The sequence below is a fragment of the Ictidomys tridecemlineatus genome, chromosome 1 (genome assembly GCF_052094955.1).
Source record: "Ictidomys tridecemlineatus isolate mIctTri1 chromosome 1, mIctTri1.hap1, whole genome shotgun sequence".
Taxonomy (NCBI): domain Eukaryota; kingdom Metazoa; phylum Chordata; class Mammalia; order Rodentia; family Sciuridae; genus Ictidomys; species Ictidomys tridecemlineatus.
In genome coordinates, this window is record NC_135477.1 from 11,398,099 (window position 1) to 11,418,844 (window position 20,746).

The following is a 20,746-nucleotide window of genomic DNA, read 5'->3' on the forward strand; positions in this document are numbered from 1 at the left end:
AAGGAGCAGCCTCAGCAGCCAGTGGTGAGGGACTGAAGAAGACAATGATGTGTCCAGACAGTTGGTAAAGTTTTGTTGCAGAAAGAACTTAGACATGGGAGAGATGTTGGTGAGACTTAGATAAGCAATTAAAGCAGGCTTCAGAATAATTAATATTTGTTGAAAGATAGGCACACAACAAAACAGAAAATGCACAAATGTTAATGGTAGTTATCTCTAGTGTTGGTAGTGATTATTTTCCTGTAGTTAAATTTGGGCGGGGGGTACCAGGGATTGAACTCTCAGGGTTACTAGACCACTGAGCCACATCCCCAGCCTATTTTCTATTTTATTTAGAGACAGGGTCTCACTGAGATTTTCTAAGGCTGGCTTTGAACTCATGATCCTCCTGCTGCCTCTGCCTCCCAAGCTTGCTGGGATTACAGGCATGCACCACTCACTGCATCTGGCTATAGTTAAGTTTTTTTTTAACTTTTTAAAATTTCAGTGAACTATGTTACTTTTTCAAAGGTTTATGTTAGTGACCTTGTTATGTTTATTAGGTCCCCTTTACTTCACTTGAACAGACAGATGTCTTTTATTTATTTGAAGATAACCAGAATGCTTTTGTTCAGATTAAAAAATATATATATTTAAAGCTTTTTTTATGCTTCATTTTGGTGTGGGATAGGAGGGTAACTAAAGGGATAAGCATAGGAGAAGGATATAAATATGAACTTGTGGAACCTCTTTATATTTTATATCTATAGTGTTCAATTAGCCACTGTTAAAAGTCAAAATTTATTAAAATGAAGTAAAAACTTGGTTTATTGGTTTCCTTAAGCATATTTTAAATGCTTAATAGACATAGATGGTAGTGGTTACCATATTGAATAGTAGAGATAGAGTTTCATTGGGTAGTACTGACCTAGATCTTGGTGTATTTAAGGTTCTTGGCTAGTAATGTTACTTAACTAAGTTATCCTCTTTTAAGATTAACATACATCCAGTGAGAGGGACTAGCCACCCAAATTTCCTTATTTAGCTTTAGATAATAAAGGTGATAAAGCTTTCTTTTCCCTTCCTTCCTATGACAGTATGGTGTGTGCATCAAGTCAGACCTTCCCTTTCTTGCTTTAAGGCATTTTTCATGCTTACTGATACACTGTGAAGGTGTACATTTTTCATTGTATTTAATAGATTGACTTACTTAAAAATAAACACTAAAATTATCTTTTTATATAATGATGCATATGATTAGACAATATATGTTCTTCAGTATCCTCTGAGATACTGAAACCCTTTCAGAGGATCAGAAGAATCAATTCTGTTTCTACTTTTATTTGGATATTATTTGTGCTTTCTATTATGTTGACATTTAAACTGATGGTGCAGAAGTAGTGAGAATAAAACCGTGGGGCCTTAGTACAAATCTTTACTTCCATGTGTTTGTATTAGCCAGAAAGGGTGTATGTGTGTGGAAAAGCCAGTTTTACTTATATGAACGCCTAGATGAAGCAGTGAAAATTATGACTTAAGAGTATTTTTTTAAAGTATATCAATGTGAAGAAATGGAAAACCACCAATGTCTAGTGGTGGTTTTGAGAGGAAGCCCTTGTATAGTTATATGAGTTTTGAGTAAACTAGCACTCGTCTTGGTTTGCCCCATGAAATACCATTTTTACTTGAATGATTGACAAACTGTGGTTATTTAGACTTAGGTATTTGACCAACATTTTCTCAAAAATGGGTGGAATAAGTCTGTTCAAGGAAAATAATGGACAATATTTATGGCCAATATTAGAATCTTAGTTTATCTACTGCTGTGAGCTTAATAACTTCTGAGTATTTAAAAAAGACTTAGCTGATGAGATGGTGGTAATATTAAAAATGTATCTTCTTTTTGATATTGTATAATGAAATGTGCCTTCAGTTACGAGATTTGTACAACTCAGTGAATCAGTCTTTTTCAAATGACCATTGCATAATGGTAGAAAATAGGTGTGTTAAAAACTGTTCAAAGTAGAAAATAAAGCAGAGTTTTAATGCAATTAAGTATAACACTAAAAATGAACCTGTTGAGAAAGAAATTAGAAAAATAATCCCATTCACAATAACCTCCATCCCAAATAAAATACCTTGGAATAAATCTAACCAAGGAGGTGAAAGACCTTTACAATGAAAACTATAGAACATTGAAGAAAGAAATTGAAGAATAAGGAAGATGGAAAGACCTCCCATGTTCATAGATAAGCAGAATTAATATTGTTAAAATAGCCATTCTGCCAAAAGCAATATACAGTGTGATCCCTATCAAAATATCAGTGACATTTTTCACAGAATTGGGGATGTCCTAAAATTCATTTGAAAAAATAAAAGACCCAGAGAAGCCAAAGCAATTCTAAGCCAAAAAAGCAGTGCTGGAGGCATGACAATATATGAATTCAAATTATACTACAGAGCTGTAGTAACAAAAACTGCATGGTACTAGTATAAGAGCAGAGAACAGTAGATCAGTGGTACAGAATAGAAGACAAACAGACCCATACAGACAATCATCTCATTCTGGACAGAGGTGACAAAAACATACATTGGAGAAGAGAGAGCCTTTTTAACCAAGTGCTGGGTAAACTGGCTATCCATATATAGAAGAATGAAATTAGATCCTTCTCTCTTACCCTGCTCAAAAGTCAACTCAAAATGGATCAGAGACCTAGGAATTAGAAACTGGAGCTCCTTGTAGAAAACACATCAATATATAGGCACAGGCAACAGTTTTCTCAATAGGACCCCTGAAGCTCAGTAAATAACACCAAGAGTTAATAAATGAGTTGGCATCAAGTTAAAAAGCTTCTGCACCTCAAAAGAAACAATTAGGAATGTGAAGAAAGAACTTGCAGAATGGGAGAAATTCTTTGTCAGCTATTCTTCTTATGGAGGGTTAACATCTAGAATATATAAAGAATTCAAACTCAACACCAAACACCCCTCCCCAAACAAAAAACAAAACAAAAACTCACAAACCAAAAAACCCAGTTAATAAATGGGAAATGAACTAAAAAAGATATTTTTCAAAAGAAGAAATACAAATGGCCAACAAATACATGAAAAAAAAAAAGGTTTCAACAGTTAGGGAAATGCAAATCAAAACTATACTGAAATTTCAACTCTAGTTAGAATGGTAGCCATCAAGAATATGAACAATGGCAGAACCCGGTTCCGGTGACGACTGCAGCGTACCCGCCAGCCCACGGCCCTCCGCCTCCGCACCCCACAAACCCGCCCCCTTCTGTGCCAGGAACCTGCTACCACCAGCACCATGTCCTATCAATACCCAGCACTGACCCCGAAGCAGAAGAAGGAGCTGTCTGAGATAGCTCGCCGCATTGTGGCTCCGGGCAAGGGCATCCTGGCAGCAGATGAGTCCACGGGAAGCATTGCCAAGCGGCTGCAGTCCATCGGCACTGAGAACACCGAGGAGAATCGTCGCTTCTACCGCCAGCTGCTGCTGACTGCTGATGACCGTGTGAATCCCTGCATTGGGGGTGTCATCCTCTTCCATGAGACACTCTACCAGAAGGCAGATGATGGGCGTTCCTTCCCCCAAGTCATCAAATCCAAGGGTGGTGTCGTGGGCATCAAGGTAGACAAGGGAACAAACGGCGAGACCACTACCCAAGGGCTGGATGGGCTGTCTGAGCGCTGTGCCCAGTATAAGAAGGATGGAGCTGACTTTGCCAAGTGGCGCTGTGTGCTGAAGATTGGGGAACACACCCCCTCATCTCTTGCCATCATGGAAAATGCCAATGTTCTGGCCCGTTATGCCAGCATCTGCCAGCAGAATGGCATCGTGCCCATTGTGGAACCTGAGATCCTTCCTGATGGGGACCATGACTTAAAGCGCTGTCAGTATGTGACTGAGAAGGTTCTGGCTGCTGTCTACAAGGCTCTGAGTGACCACCACATTTACTTGGAAGGCACCTTGCTGAAGCCCAACATGGTCACCCCAGGCCATGCCTGCACCCAGAAGTACTCCCATGAAGAGATTGCCATGGCAACTGTCACAGCACTGCGCTGCACAGTGCCCCCTGCTGTCCCCGGAATCACCTTTCTGTCTGGAGGGCAGAGTGAGGAGGAGGCATCTATCAATCTCAATGCCATCAACAAGTGTCCCCTCCTGAAGCCCTGGGCTCTGACTTTCTCCTATGGCCGAGCCTTGCAGGCCTCTGCTCTGAAGGCCTGGGGTGGGAAGAAGGAGAACATGAAGACCGCCCAGGAGAAGTACATCAAGCGAGCCCTGGCCAACAGCCTCGCCTGTCAAGGAAAGTACACCCCAAGTGGTCAGGCCGGGGCTGCAGCCAGCGAGTCCCTCTTCGTCTCTAACCATGCCTACTAAGTTGAGGCATTCTCAGGCTGCCCCCCAACACTCCAGGCCCCTGCTCACACTCACTCTTCAAGAGGGGGCCACATGGGGCTCCAGGCTCTTTCCCATCACTCTTGCCTCCCTCGTGACTTTGGTGTGTGGTGTTTGTGTGCGCTAACTCCATCACCCCTTCCAGCCCACTGCCAATAAACAACTTTTTAAGGGGGAAAAAAAAAGAAAAAGAATATGAACAATAATATATATGGGAAGGATGTGGAAAAAAAGGAATACTTTTACATTGTTGGTGGGATTGTAAATTAGTACAGCCACCATGAAAATCAATACAGAGGTTTCTCAGAAGACTTGGGTTGGACCTACCATATGACCCAGCTATACCATTCCTCTGTATTTATCCTAAATAATTAAAGTCATCATGATATAGGCATAGCTGTATTTATAGCAGCACAATTCATAATAGCTAAATTATGGAACCAGCCTCGGTGTCCATTGATGCATGAAGGGATAAAGAAAATGTGGTATATATACACAAAGAAGTTTTACTCACCCACAAAGAATAATGACATTAATGTCATTTGCAGGAAAATGGATGGAACTTGAGAACATTATATTAAGTAAAATAAGCCAAACTCAAAGTCAAGGGTTGTTTTTCTGTTACATGGAAGCAAGAAAGTAAACAGGAAAAGAAATGTTGGGTTGGAGGAGGGTCTCAGAAAAATTGAAGGGCTATCAATCAGTACTATAGAGGAAAGGGACCAGGGAGAGGGGAAAGGGTAAAAATTGGGGTATGGTATTGGCTAAATGACACTGTTATATTGTGTGCATGTATGAATATATAATGAATCCTACCATTATGTGCAAGTTATACTAATAAAAATATGGGAAGTTAAAAAAAATAGTAAAGTATAAAAAAATTCTAACAGTTTTAGATTTCATATGGCAACTAACCTTTAAGAAACTACCACTAACCAACTTTCAGAGAAAAATATAATTATCTGGAAAGACTATTTATTAAAATAAGCCTTTTCTTCCCCCTCTACATATCTGAATGAGGCTAAATTTTCTTCATTTACTTCAAGATGACACATGGAGTTGATGTAATACTGAAGCAGATATGAAAATCCAGGAGTCTTCTTAAACTAGCTCTAACAAGACTTGCAAAAATGTCAGAGTAATGATACTTTAATTGAATTTCCTTTTTGTTTTGTGTAAGTAATTTTTAATAAAAATGTTAAGATGTGGGGCTGGGGTTGTGGCTCAGGGGTAGAGCACTTGCCTTGAACACGTGAGGCACTGGGCTCGATCCTCAGCACCACATAAAATAAATAAATTAGTAAAACAAAGACAAAGTGTCCATGTTCAACTAAAAAAAATTTTAAAAATTTAAGATATGATGTAACACATGTTAAGATTAATAATAATCTCATTATTATTGAAAGGTTAGAAAGAATTAATACATATTTTTAAGGTCTTATTTATTTTTGAGGTGGGATCTCACACTGTTGGGTTCAAATGATCTTCCTTCTTCAGCATCCCCAGTACCTCAGACTACAGGTGCATACCACGTATAGGCTAAATTTCTCATAGTCATCCATAGAACTCACATGTCAAGAAAAGCTTTTTGGACCTTGAGTTATCTTTAAAAGTGCAAAAGATTTCAAAGAACAAAATGTTTGTGAATTCTAGAATAACATTGACTTCAAGATACATTGTTAGGAAAAGTGTGGATCAGTGTGGTTACAACTTTGTATTTGTGCCACAGGAGCTATAAATGAAGCACTAATTTTCTTATATGGCATGAAATTCTCCTGGAAGGTTACAAAAGAATTAAGTGGTAGTTGCTTCAGGGAGAAAGGAGTTAAAAGTAAAACTCTACTTATCGGAAATTAATGGTTTCCTAATTGGAACAAGTTATACCTACTCTATGTATGTAAATACGTATTTCAAAATATACTGTCATGTGAAAAGAAAATAAAACCAATTATGAATGTTAAAAAAAAAGTAAAACTCTAAACCCATTTGAACTAATTTTAAACCAAGTGAATGTATAACCCCCGCCCTCAGGCATGAACATACCTGAAAGAAAAAAGCATTCCCACTCAGCTATGTTGTTCATTTCAGAGAATCTAGGCATATTATGAAAAGTTGGGGCAACTTTGGAATAATGATTATTAGTTTTTCTGGCAGCTTGCTTTTTCTTGTTTTATTTGAGAAAATAATTTAATGTCCAAGCCAAATATTGTTATGTTGAAATAATGTAAATCAACTAGGTAACAGTTAATGGGGCTGAGGTATGCTGAACTTAAGTTTGAAGAAAAAAACAACTTGGATAGACTTTTTTTAAATGGCATTCATTTCTAGGTTTCTGGAAAAGTTTGAGTTTACTTTAGAAGACTTAAAATTTCTAGTCTTGTCATTTAAAAGGTTTTGAATAAGTGCTGCATGAAATGTGGAAAGAAAGTAAGTATTCTAACATTGATTCAAGACAAAAAGTATTTTTTAATACTCAGAACCTTTGAGGCTTTGGGAATTCTTGAAAAAAATAACTGAGGAACTCAATTTTATTTGTGCTGCCTGCTGTTAAATGTGCCTTTCGATCAGTGCTCTTATAACTTTTGGATAAAATGTCCTTTTATGAAAAGGGAAAATTATTTTAATGTAATAGCTTTTAAGATTTTCTTTTCTCACATAATACTTCTAAATTTATTTCTTTGAATGCTAAAATATCATTTCTAGAGTTCTTTGAAGCAGTTTAAAAGATGATATTGTGATTGTTTTATTAATGGTAGTTTCAAGTTTGCCTATAATATGGAACCATTTTAATGCTTTTTAAAATGTTAATGGATCTTAAAGAATTGGGCCTGTGTGAAGTTAATTGGAAACGAGTTTTATTTACTCTTCTTAGTTATATATACATGTACAAGTAAGTACTTGACATTTTCCTAAGCACTTCCACATTATTTTCTTTGATTCTAAGCACATCTTGGAAGTAGCACAGTTGGTGTTTTTTCTATTTAAAATGAAAATTGAAATTCAGGAGGCTAAATGATTTGGCAATGCCAGATAGCTTTGTTAAATAGTGAAACAGGGATTTATATTTAAAAGCCACAGATGGATGATTTCACCATATCCAAGTTTGTTTCTTTTGGTACTGAGGATTGAACCCCAGGGGCGCTTAACCACTGAGTCATATCCCCAGCCGTTTTTTATATTTTATCTAGAGATAGTGTCTCACTGAGTTGGTTAGGGCCTCACTAAGTTGCTGAGGCTGGCTTTGAACTCATGATCCTCCTGCCTCAGTCTTCCAAGCCAGTGGGATTGCAGGCATGTGCCACCATACCCAGCTCCAAGTTTCTTTCTTACTGTTCTGGAGGCTGGGACATCCACTGTAAAGTGCTAGTTGATTCAGTGCCTTGTGAGGATTCCCCTCTTGGCTGAGAGATGGCTGTCCCCTCAGAAGCCCCCACATAGCCAGTCCTCTGAGCCATGTTGAAGGAACAAAGATAAGGAATAGCAAACTCTTTGGTGTTTCTTCTTGTAAGAACACTAATTCTATAGGAATAGGGCCCCACCTTATGACCTCATGTAACGTTAATTATATCCTCATTCCAAATTCAGCTGCACTGGGGGACTAGGGCTTCAATATGTAATTTTGGAAGGAAAAACACATTCATCCTGAACATAATATATTAAGTTGGAAGTACTCTCTTGATGGCTTTGTGACTTGATATTTTGTAACAAGGAGAGTTAAATAGGAGACATGCATTATAATTTTACTACTTTCCAGAGCTGCAGATATATGTGGAATATTTAATTCCTGCTTTCTCTAATAATTTTATAACTGGTTAGCTTCAGAAGCTGTTTAGAACCCAGCTGGCATAGAACTTTAAATGTTACTCTATTTATTTCTAATAACATATTGAGCCTCTACTACTTTCTTGAATCTCGTCCACCCATCCAGTGGTTCATATGAAAAATGTCTAAATAATTCAGTGTTAATTTTTCAAATCATACTTCATTTTGATTGCACCTTTTTATGAGAGCAGGTCTTTTAATTAACGTGTTAGGGTTATATGATTTTTAAAGATAACTAAGTCAAAGCTCAGTTTTACATAGCAGACTTTGAAACAAATTTCAGAGTGTAAGTAAGTGTCTCTCCTTTTCTTTCTTGTGAATCTCAGTATGAATTTTGGATTCCTTTGAAGCCTGTTTGCTTTTCAGATTATGGTTGTTTCTGCATTCAGTAGCATATGTATAACTATGTGTGGAATATCGATCTTAAAAATAGTTTGCTAGAATGATACGTGTGTGTTCTTTCTCACAGGCCAGCCCTCCAGATCTCTATATTGAAAGATTTAATATAGCTCTTGGACAATATATGGGAGCATTGCAGAGTATTGTGCCTCTTTTCATATATATGGTAAGTTTGAGTTGTTTCCTCCTTTCCAAAAGAAGCAAACTTAAACGTGTTCCTGCTTTTTAAAAAAAACTATTTTGTGGAATTTTCATATTGTAAAATGAAAATTAATTCAGTAATGTTTAATAGTTGTTAACATAGAAGAATTATATATTTTTCCCTTTGTCTGTTTTGAAATTCCCTAAGTAACAATTGCTTGAATAGTCACCTAGGCATTAGTAATTAGCAGTCATCCAATGATTCATTGTATTCATTGTATTTCTGGTCATGTGGAATGGACTGTGCTTGGTCCTGGGAAAATAAAAGATACATAAGATTTCTTGTCCTTAGAAAGCAGTTAAGACATGTATCTAAAAATATGATGTATGAAAAATGCCAAGTTAAGTCATCCATAAAAAGTGGAAAAATAAAATGCTTCCAATCTGATGTTCTCTTTTGCTTGGAGAGTTATGCCAGAAGTATAATTTGTAGACTGTAACTTGTTGATTAATTTCTTCCTTCTTTTAAATATAGAATCATTTGTTAGTGTTCCTAAATGGGGAGAGCCCTAGAAATCATTATTCCAACTCTTCTTTGTTAGATTAGGGAATGGGATATTTGGTTGTTTCTGCATTCTGTAGCATATATATTGCTGTGTATGGAATATTAGTCTTAAAAGTGACTTATTCTTCATAAAATGAACTTTATTTAAAACGAAAACAAAGCTGCCTCTAGTTATTTCTGATTTAGAAGATATTTTCCAAAAGATCTTGTACTTCAAGATTTTCATTTGAATTAAATTATTCTTTTGGTACTGATAACAATTGTAAAAGTTAATAAGGGTTTATAGTTAATGCAAAAGAAGCTTATATTTGCCTGTTGTTTTACAAAGACTTTATCTTAGGAGAAAGTGATAAAGAGGCTTTGCTTTTGGTTTAAGTGCCAGAACTTCTTTATGAATCATGATACTAGTCAAAAATATTAGCTGGCTGAAGTGTTACATACCTGTAATTCCAGCTATTTAAAGGGGTAAGGCAAGAGGACCACAAGTTTGAGGCCAGCTTGGCAACACTTTAGTGAGACCCTGTCTCAAAGTAAGACTTCAGAAAAGAACTGGGATGTAGCCCAGTGGGGAGTACTTGCTTAGCATGTATCATACCCTGGGTTCAATCCCTAGTACCTCCTCCACAAACACAGACACACACAGTTAATAGTATTAGTCACCTGGGTTGGCTGGGTTAATTCTTGGGATGGGTCAGAAAGCCTGGGAGACAGCCGAGTATCATTTTGGTGAAATTCTCTAGGGTTATTCATCAGGAGTATTTGTTAGGTATAGTAGATATTTCATTCCCATTCTAGTAAATTCCTTATTTCTGCTGTTCTAAAATTTTCAGTAGAAATGATGAGTGAAATCAGAGCATGAAGGATAGAGCCTCAGGCCTAGTTGTGGAAAAGGGGAGATAAGGGTAGATGAGTAGGTTTATTTACCTCCACGTCTGCCATTTACACGGCATTTCCCAGTAAGCATATTGGCTAGGTGGGTTAGAAATAAAAATAGAACTAAATGAGCATAACTTGGATTTCGAATCAAAACTGATAGCTAATTTGTTTTTTAAAAAAAAGGCAAGAAAGTGGTATACTTGTCTGTCTATGCTGCCATTATTGCTTTCTTAAAACTTTATGGTAGGATCCTGGCAGATAAGAAGATTGTATCAAGAAAGAATAAATGATCTTCACACTCTTCTACCTAGCAAAATTCTAATACAGGATATGATATTGTAAAATTAAAAAGCTTAACTATACCTTTTCATTTAGCTTAAGAATTTGAATTTGCTTTCTGGTTATTTGTGAAAATTTGTTTAATTTATTTTTAAAAATTTTAAACTTTGGTACTCCTTTGTTGAAAAGAGTATATTATTTAAATAATAGTTTGAAATGTTAACCTGATAGAAACATAATCATAATAGTGTTACTTGTCAACACTATTATCTTAGAATTCTATATGACTATTTTAAGAAATGAAGTCATTAGAAAATGGGTTGTGTCTAAGTCACTATTAATAGTGAAGATTCTTGTTGAAAGACATAGAATCAAATAAAGATATTATGTATTTTTGTTTAGGATATTGAAACTTAACAGTATTGTATAAAAAAGTCAAATAGCTTGTTATTTAAATAAAGAGGTAAAATAACTTAAGAGTTTCTTAGTACTTCTGAAGTTTTCATACTACTTCTGTTGAATGAGTCTGGTTACTTACTAAAGAATAGGGAGAGGGCTGGGGTTGTGGCTCAGAGGTAGAGTGCTTGCTTACCATGCGTGAAGCACTGGGTTCGATCCTCAGTACCACATAAAAATAAAAATATTGTGTTCACTTATAACTAAAAAATAAATATTTAAAAAAAGGAGTAGGAAGAGAACATTAAGATGCTGTGCATTAAGATCTTAAATATTTAGAGTGTGCATCTGGTGAATATTTAGGAAAACAAGCTCACACTTTTGTTAGAAATATAAATTTGTAAAATCTCTTTGGAGGAACTCAGAAATTATATCTCTAGGAATTTATCATAAATAAACTCATAAATATATGTAAAATACTGTACATATGTAAGAATTATGCAGTATTGGGGGGGGGAGCCTGATTATCATCAGTGAGGACTATTTAATAAGAAAGTAGGAAATGTGTAAAGATAATGATGTCTGTATGTTCTTTTCCGGAAAAATTTTGCAGTACACAACATTGGTGTGAAGAAGCAAGGTACAAAGCAGTGTGTAATATTTCCTTGTTAGCAAGTGTTTTCTATTTAGGTGAAAAAGAGAACATATCTACTTATATGAGGAACATAATGGACAATAATTTCCCCAATACAGAGTGGGACCTTTGTGAGTAGGACAGAAGGTTTTCAATAGGAGACTTATTTTTATTGCATACCTTTTTGCATGCTTTTGTTTTTTAACTATATACATCTTATTTTTATATTTTTTTAAAGAGAGAGAGAATACGAATCTTTTTTTTTTTTTTTTTTTTTTGTAGATGGACACAACACAATGCCTTTATTTTTTATGTGGTACTGAGAATCGAACCTGGGTCCCACCCGTGCTAAGCGAGCGCTCTACTGCTGAGCCACAATCCCAGCCCTATAATTTTTTTAAGAAGAGAAACCATTAAGAATTTAGAATCAGTGAGCAAGTTCTTAAAATTTTTCTTTGTTTTCCACTCTTGGTCATTTATATTAAAGCATGAACAAATTTGATCTTTTTTGACTTGCCAGTCACTATAGTCATTCAGCTGCAAGAAACAGAAAACTTGATTCAACCTCGGTCTGTGAATTTTAAATACATAAGGAAAAGCTTTGTGTCCTGCAATAGAACTGTAGAAAGGAGGCAGTCTCCAGGCGTTTTGAATCCATAGTTCTTTTTTGTCTCTTTGCTGACCACCACATCTGTTTTATCTTGTTCTTCTTGTGGTCCTGACTATGACTCTTGCCCTCAACTCAAGCCTACTTTTTCACAGTCTGATTAGGCTACTCTGGGTGTGTCTACCTCTTAAGCAAAGATGATCTCCATGGAATCCAGAAGCTGACTGGACATTGATGAAGTGGAATGTGTGCTAGGGAGTCACCTGTGCCTGCTCTTAGCCTATCTCATTAGTAAATGAGGTGCCTTTAATGAGTGCTTCGCAATGTTGTCTTTAGATGATGATGTAGGATTTTAAAGGGGATATCACACGGTGATTCCATAAGTCTCTACATTTTGGTTGAGTTGATGTTTGAGATCTTCCAGTGGTCTTTGGAAACATAGTTCTTGATCTTCTTACTTTTCAATCTCATGCCAGAAAGACATGGAACTCATAGTGGTGGGCTCTTATTTGATTTTTTTTTTAATTGATGACTTTATGCATGTCTCCTAAAATACTATTTAGTGCTTCAGTTCACAAGACTAATTATATCCCCCATTTGATACACAAAAAATAATTTCTTTTTCAGAATAAGTTTTACATCGAAACCAAGCTTAATAGAGACTTAAAAGATGACCTTATAAAGCTGTTTACGGAACATGTTGCAGAAAAGCACATTTACAGCCTGATGCGTAAGTAATTAAATTTATTATGAGGGTGAGAGACTACTAACAATGATGTTTTCTTTCCCTTCCTCCCTTCCTATAAAAACTCAGTCTTTATATCTTCTGAACCAGATAGTAGGAAGTGTTGAAGCCTGCTCTGTTCTATAGGGATAGAAGCTGAGGAGTGCAGATGTTATTTCTGGGTTGGCCCTTGAACTGGGAACAGCTTAGCCAGGTCATTGAACATGTCTTGTGTTTTGCCTGATACTTGGTGCCTTTTTAAATTCTCTTGTGGCAAGGGAGAGACTTTAGGAGTTTCATCCCTGACTTTCCTACCAGTGACTCTAAAAGGAGTGCTGTGTTGTGTCTTTGAAATGGTAGTGCAGAATCCTTTCTAGTTTTTACTCTTTAGTCTGGCTGTCACTTTGTGACTATGTGATAGGCAAGCTTCTTAGCCTCTTGTGGTCTGCATTTTCTGTTTGTGAATTAAGACTTGTAAAATATTTAACTTGGCTATGCACTTGATTAAATAAACAAATGAGTTTTGCCTTTTTCTCATTCCCAGGTTGCCTGCCCGCTCACAGTAGGTGGCATCTCATCCTGCCTTCCCTAAAAGAATATCCCTCTCCAAGTGAGTTAGGAAGCCCCTATCACTTCATGTCTCAGCATCCTTTAAAAGCTCATATTTTATGCTGTACACATAAAATCATTTTTAAAGAATTTGACACATATTTGGATTTGCAGTATATATTTTTTGCTTTCACATTAGTCATAATTAGTTGCTACCACATTGAACTTTTACCAGAATTTTTCCAAATTCGACCACAAACGGTTTTTCTTTTTTTTTTTAATTGAGAAATTGCTAAACTTAGGGCCAGTTTATTTTAGAGTCAGGGTTTTCAAATAATAGTGTAGATGATGATAAGACATGTTTTATTATTATATTCCCAAGAGATTGCAGAATGGAGGCCCAGAATCTTGAGCATATGACTTGCTTTAAAAACAAAACAAAAGCCTGGATAGATGTTTACAAACATCTTTGAACATTACCTCATTAGATAATTCCAGCTATTAATTATAGCCATTTACATATTTTCAGCTATGTTGACATTTTCTTTTGTTCCAAAATTTAGCACAATATTTTTTTTTTCTGTTAAAATTCTATGGAGAAATGCTACCATCTGGTAGAAAGTCCTCTTTCCTTTATAAATGTTTTTCTATATACTAGCACTTTGGAAATCAATTTTATTGAACATATAAGAAAACGATAATCCAAAGAAAATACAGGGCTAGGGATATAGCTTGGTTAGTAGAGTGCTTGCCTAGCACATGTGAGGCCCTGGGTTTAATCCTCAGCACCACATAAAGATAAATAAATAAATATAGGTATTGTATCCATCTAATAAACACACATAAAAAATATTTTTTTAAACATCAGAAATTTATTAGTTGCTCAAAACATTACATTGATCTTGACATATCATATATCATACATTTGTTTCAAATGGGGTATATAAAAAATATTTTAAAAAAAGAAAATAAAATATACCAGATTTGGTGAGAGAGAAAACATAAATAGATTACATCTTTTGTTTCTTGTATACTCTGGTTTTCAATAAAAATCACACTTAATGATAGACATGCCTTTTTTTTTTCACAAGTAAACTGAAAGGGCCCTTAAGCCTTTATAAATTGAATAAAACATAATTTATCATATTTATCGAGAAATTACTAGGGATTATACTTAGTGAGGTATATACAAAATGTGAACAGTAGTCATACTGGTTTGGATTCCAGAACAAGGGACTCTGTAAATGTTTAATGGTGTTTTGTGAGTGATCATCAAAAAGATTTCATACACACATACTGCTTATGTGTGTTAAGACCTATTCCACATACTTTACAGATATTAATTTATTTAGTTCTCATAAGGTTACCTAAGTAAGATGTTGTTTCCACTTTTAGAAAGATGTAGAGGGAAAAATGGTTGATTACAAACCTGGCTTAGAGTAAAATATGCAGATTTTAAAATTATTGTTTATTTGTTATTAGTTAATTACAGGTATTTGAGAGATAAATTAGAAAAATAACTTTAGGTCAGTAATATCTGTTCTGTCCACTAAATAATGCAATTTGTTTGAATCTGTTAGTGATGTTTTATCTAGAGGAATCATTTCTATTTATTTAAAAAAATGTTAATAAACTATCATAGAACAATGTAAATGACCCTGGGAAAACTGTGTTGTGATGTTTAGTGTCAGGGTTGTGTTGTTAACCAAAGTCATAAACATGAGAAAGATGAATGAATCATCCATCATCTCTTGACCTTAGCTTTTCTAAGAAGAAAGTAGATGGAGCTAGGCATGGGGAAAGTAAGTTTCTGCCTATAATCAAGTTATTAAAATTACTATAGGGTGAGGATCCTCAATTGGAAAATCTAAAATTCTCTGAAATCTGTAACTTTTTTAAGCATGATAAGTTTTAGAGCATTTCAGATTTTTACAGAGATGCTTAATCAATAAAATCTATACAAGTATTCCAAAATCAAAAAAAAAAAAAACAACTCTGAAACCTGAAACACTGATTGCTAAGTGTTTCTGTTAAGGGGTGCTTAACCTTTACATGTAAAGAGCTTTAAATATGGTATTTTGAAGGGAAGAAGAAATGATTGAAGAAGTTTAACTTACATTTTACTCCCCAGATGTAATGGGAGCACTTTCAGCTCACTTACCAAGGGCCATGATGCTGTTGGTTTTAGAAGGCTTACCTCTTTTCATAATTTGTCTGAGTTGGTTCATTTCTTTTGGTGCTCTAGCAGACCTTCACGTATTACCTGTGCAATTGAGCTACTACAGGGATTTTTAAAAATTTTCTTAGTATATAAACTCTTGATTTTGTTCTCTTGTGCTATTATTTTCTTGTACTTCTTTACACTTCAGCTTTGAGAGAAATAAAATAGAAACCTTGATAATCAGCATTATGTGGTTTTTAACCTGTTCTCTTATTCCAGCTTTACTTTTAGAAGCCCAGTCAACACCATTTCAGGTCACACCTTCAACTATGGCAAATATTGTGAAAGGCCTGTATACTCTCAGACCAGGTAAACACCTGTCGTTTTCATTGGGATTGGACCTGTTTATTTGTTTTATTACAGCCTTATCCATGAGGGCAGTAGTTCTTTATGTACTTTGTGATGCCTAATGATATTTGGATTTCCTATAGCAAAAAAATTGAGTAGCTGTTTATCAATGTGCAGTATAAAACTCAGAGCTCACTTAGAACTCTCTTGTGGTGAGAACCAACTAGTTTGGTTTTTGTAGTATCTGTAAGGGGGAAAAACAGAAATAATTGTGGGATACATTTTGAATAAAATTGAATCTCATGTTTGGCCTTAATTTTAAAGAGTTCCTCCTTTACTTCCCACCCCATGATGCACATGTGCCCTGCCACACACACTCACAACTCATCTTCTTAGGCCTGGGTTCTAATTGGCAGGGAATCTAGAGTTGGTGCAGTTACAGTCAATTCATAAGGACGTTTTGACAAGATATACAATCAAAGTACATGGCATTCAGAGCTTGATTTGTAAATTATCCTAATGTGTTTTAGAATAAAAACAATAGATTTGAAGAAATCCCAAGGAGCCTTTGTATGTATCTTCTTGTTTGTAAATCAGAATGTCAAATTTGTCATAAAGTTTTTTAGCCAATTTAAAAATACTGAAGGGAGAGAGATTGCAGAACTTCTCAGGGTAGAATATTGTTCCCTAATTTGTAAGCATAAAGGGTGCCTTTTTAACAGTAATTACCTTTTTGTGAAATTATTTTGTTTGAGGATTAAATGAAATAAAGCATGACGTAAAGAGCTTGACACAGTACCTGATAACATAATAGGCGTGCAAAAACTGCTTTTGCTACTATTCATTTGAGCTTGTCATTTTATTGAATTGATGACTTGATTGGTTAATTAATTTTTAAAACGTCAGAATTTAACTTGATGAAATGGAAACCAGGTAAAAACCGTGGAATCACAGAAATAGACTGATTCCAAAATAGCTTCTTTCTCAGGCTACTTTAAACCTTGAATGATATCTGGAATATTCAAATTTATTGTGATTTAAATTTGGGTCAGGTCTTGAGCTCTATTTATAACTTCTAACAGGAAGTACTGGTGTAAAGCTGCAGAAAGATTCCATTGCATGTATCCAGTAAACTGATATTTTTCATTTTCTAGTTTTTCAGACATTTGAATTTCATTTTACCTCAGTGAAAATGGCTCATGAAATGTTTTTGTGCGCTAGTTTATGAATTTATTTTTTTATGTTTGGAAGGCTTCCAAGTGCAGTATGACAAATTCTGCCTCCCAAGTAGGCAGCTCTATCAGTTCTGGCTTTTGTCAGAAGTAACAAAATTGCACAATAAAGCTAATCACTATGGGTAGGAAATATTGTAGATACATGTTTATCTAAATGCTATTTTATCCAGGTTCGAGCTGTTGTAATAGGATTTATACTACTTGTGAGGAGGATTCTGCATTTGAGAATTGTCCTTTTCAAAAGGTGAATTTTATCACAGACCAACCTTTTTCTGCCCTATGCATTTTCAGAGTCCCTTTTAAGCATATTTTGACATTTACAGGTCTTGGTTCCTGGTTATATTCCTAGTTTATTAAAGCAATTTTATTCAACTGACAGATTAAGGTTAGAATATTTTAAAAGTTGAATTTTAAAGGTAAAAGTTTCTTCAGTTGTAAGGTCTCTCAGATGCTGGTCTTTTATGCTGCTGTGTCTGAATAACCTCTGAAGGTTTCTAACTAGATCCACAGACCTATTGTAGAAGGTTGTGAGGACTTAACCCTTGTTGCTGTGTTTCCATCGTTTCAGAAACTCAGTCTGGAAATAGTTGGGCAGTCTCACCTTGCCTTTTTCCATTTAATACCTTTGTTTGTTTCTTCATCTTTATTTTTAAAAATCACTACCTGAAGTTCCATAAGTGGCAGAGAGATTTGACTTGCATCCTCTCTGACTGGTTAGTACTTCCTCAGAGCATGACAGTGATGCTCTTTTTAATGCCAGATTTGAGCTGGGCTGGCAGTAGGGACTCTATTGAGAACATTTTGCCATAAGTTTGTGCAAGGGCTGATGGATTGGCCTTTGTATCATTTACAATGCTTGCTTAGTTCCCATCTGTAGCTTAACTGTTGTTTACTTTCATTTTTTTTTAACTATGTTGATGTTGTTTGCTTTCACTTTTTTTTTTTTTAAATTATGTTGATCCAGCATCACATAGCATCAGATATGGCTTTTTCAGATTTAGAATTATTTACATAGGTTGCACTTTTAAAGTGAGCTTGCTGGTTTAATGAACATTGACATTTTAATGTTTTTTGATGCAGACAGCCACAGTGCTTTACAACTGGGAAATTTTGAAAGGGCTAGATTAAAACAGTTGGAAAGGGCTAACAGAGTTGTCACTGAGCACCACCACCAGGGAAGGGAGTAGTGGTGCCCTTGGGACAGGTGGGCATTATTTCTATTTAATGTTGGCTGAACATGGGGAACAGAGTGGTTCTTTTTAACTTTTTAATTCTGTTCTCCCTGTCCCCAACTCCAAGAATTACCATTCCTATCTTTCATTCCTTTATCTGGTCTTACAAATTTGTACAAATACTTTATAAAGATTCTAAAATCATTTTTGTTATGTCCAGTGCAAATATTTTCCTGTGGCTTCTATTTGCCTTTTTCCCCCCTATAGATTATTCTCATGACCTTTTCTTAATAACTTGATACCCACTTCTTTTATTGTTTATATTTACATACACACAATAATTGTTTGTAAGTTTGTTACAATTTAATGTTGAGTCAAAAACAATTTTTTTCCTAAGTAGTGACCAGTTATCTCTAGCCCACTGATCAAATTTTCATTCTCTCCACCCCTTTTTTATGTCTATTTTTCTCTCTAGTGTTTTATTCTCCAGCCAGTATATCATTTTAATATTAGTTATTTGCCTAACAGGGCTGGTATATCTTCCCAGTCCTTTGTCTCCAAGTCCCCTTTGAATCAGAATTGTTTGGAATTCTCATTTGTGTTTTCTCCATATTTAGAAATTTTGACAAGATCATTAAAAAACTTCCTAGAGATTTTCATTAAATTCTGATAAATCAGTAAAATGTAAAAATGCCTGCTTTCTTCATACTGTAAATTCTCTTTTCTTTATTTTTAATAACTTATTTATTTAATTATTCTTTTTTTATGTGGTGCTGAGAATCAAGCCCAGTGCCTACACATGCTAAGCAAGTGCTCTACCACTGAGCCCCAACCCCAGTGCTATGCATTCTTTTTAGGAAAAAGATTTAACCACTGTGTATGTTCTTTACCAGAACAGGATTGAATTGTTCCCCCACCCTGCCATGTTTCATATTTGGTTTAATATATATTTTGTTCTTTAAATGAAAGAAAATTTTCACTTTTCCATTTATCTATGTGATTTCCTTAATGAATCTTTTCCTTCCCTCACAGAGTGGGTTCAGATGGCTCCAACTCTATTTTCTAAATTTATTCCAAACATTCTCCCTCCGGCAGTGGAATCTGAACTTTCTGAATATGCTGCTCAAGATCAGAAACTTCAAAGAGAGCTTATACAGAATGGTTTCACAAGGCAAGTTGTTTTTTTAATTTGGTGACAAAATATGTCCATATCCTTAGACTGCTCTGGTGTGGTGGGGGAGGGATGCCAAGGGCTTAGAAGGTAAAGTTACTTTCTAGGAGCCAAGGCACTGCTGTCTGATGAAGTAGTTAGCTCCTTGTTGGCACAGTTATTGAGGTTAGATTTTGAGCTTGTGGAAACTACTCTTCACTACATGCATTTTTGAAGAAGGGATTTCTCACTGGGTAGCCAATTAGGATGGACAGCTTCCAAGCTCTCTTCCCAATTTATTCATTAGCTTTTGACATACGGAAAGACATTGTAGAAATTTGATTGGTTATAATATGCTTTTATGACTAACTAGAGAAGAAGCTTTAAATCCTACAATTCAGATTTTTGTTTTTTTCTCTAAAGTAAGATTGTTTATTATTAAAAAGTACAGTATTTCCTTATACATGTCCAGAAGAGTTATCTCTCTTGCTTTTGGCATTTACACTGTGCTTGTTTTTCTTAAATTTGCAAGTCTTTATCATGGCCATACCTCAGAAAATCTTGGAAAGTACGTTTTCAACTAACTTAAATGTAAAATTTTTGTGGTTTCCCTGTGGAAAAACACCTAGTTATATCACTAAATTGTTTAAGGGCATAGTGATACCTTGTATTTTCATAATTCTTAGTCTTAGCACTTTCCTGTATCTTCCTATATTTGAATTCCTGGCACTGAAGAAGAAACTTGTGGATGTCTTAGTCATAGTTGTGTCCACAGATATTAGGTTGAGAGTTGACTCATTTGTCTGTTGAGGGCTGGAGAGGGACATTTCTCTTTCATAGGTTCTAAGGTCAAACTAAATTTCAGAGAAACTGGCCTTGACCAGGATCACTGTTATTACAGTATCTGTTTCAACCCAGGTTAGGAAAGAAAGCAGGTAATTTTTTTGTTACTCTTTGTTATTCCATGGATTGACATTCCCCTTTTTTACCCTGATGGCATGTGTATTTGTGTGGTAATGGGGACACTGAGTCACCCACTGGTTCTCTACCTTCTTCCCTGGCATTTGCACTACAGAGGCCCAGAGAAGCTGTGTGACTTGGCCAGGTAGACCTGACTTTCTTGTAGTTAGGGGAAGGAAGAACCAGAGAGAACTGCTGGAATGTTTCTCTTTGATGTTGAAGGATCTGGAATTATTTGACTAATTGTATTTCTGGCAGAAATAGGGTGGTTTTATTTGTTTTATTTGACATGACTGTCAAATGACATATTAATTTTACTCATGTGGTTTAAAAAT

General features: G+C 35.4%; 2 protein-coding genes across 5 annotated transcripts in view; both read left to right on the top strand.

Annotated features, from left to right (window-relative positions):
• The window catches only part of Cacul1 (CDK2 associated cullin domain 1), a 65,721-nt gene that overhangs the window by 34,971 nt on the left and 10,004 nt on the right, over window positions 1-20,746 (top strand). Inside the window, exons 4-8 of one of the 4 annotated variants that reach the window (XM_078042207.1) lie at window positions 8,685-8,780; window positions 12,740-12,842; window positions 13,381-13,446; window positions 15,826-15,915; window positions 19,397-19,472. In XM_078042207.1, the coding sequence (XP_077898333.1) occupies window positions 8,685-8,780; window positions 12,740-12,842; window positions 13,381-13,446; window positions 15,826-15,915; window positions 19,397-19,472 (431 nt within the window). Of the gene's footprint in view, window positions 1-8,684; window positions 8,781-12,739; window positions 12,843-13,380; window positions 13,447-15,825; window positions 15,916-19,333; window positions 19,473-20,746 lie in introns of all 4 variants that reach the window. The other 3 variants (XM_078042176.1, XM_078042287.1, XM_078042246.1) reach the window with 3 other exon arrangements.
• On the top strand, window positions 3,212-4,587 carry LOC101974165 (fructose-bisphosphate aldolase A). Its single transcript, XM_040272367.2, has one exon. It carries the CDS (start codon window positions 3,299-3,301, stop codon window positions 4,373-4,375), a length of 1,077 nt encoding a protein of 358 aa, XP_040128301.2. The 5' UTR covers window positions 3,212-3,298; the 3' UTR covers window positions 4,376-4,587.

Excerpts from the sequence above, each read along its gene's own strand:
- LOC101974165 (XM_040272367.2), top strand. The coding sequence starts at position 3,299 with ATGTCCTATCAATACCCAGCACTGACCCCGAAGCAGAAGAAGGAGCTG.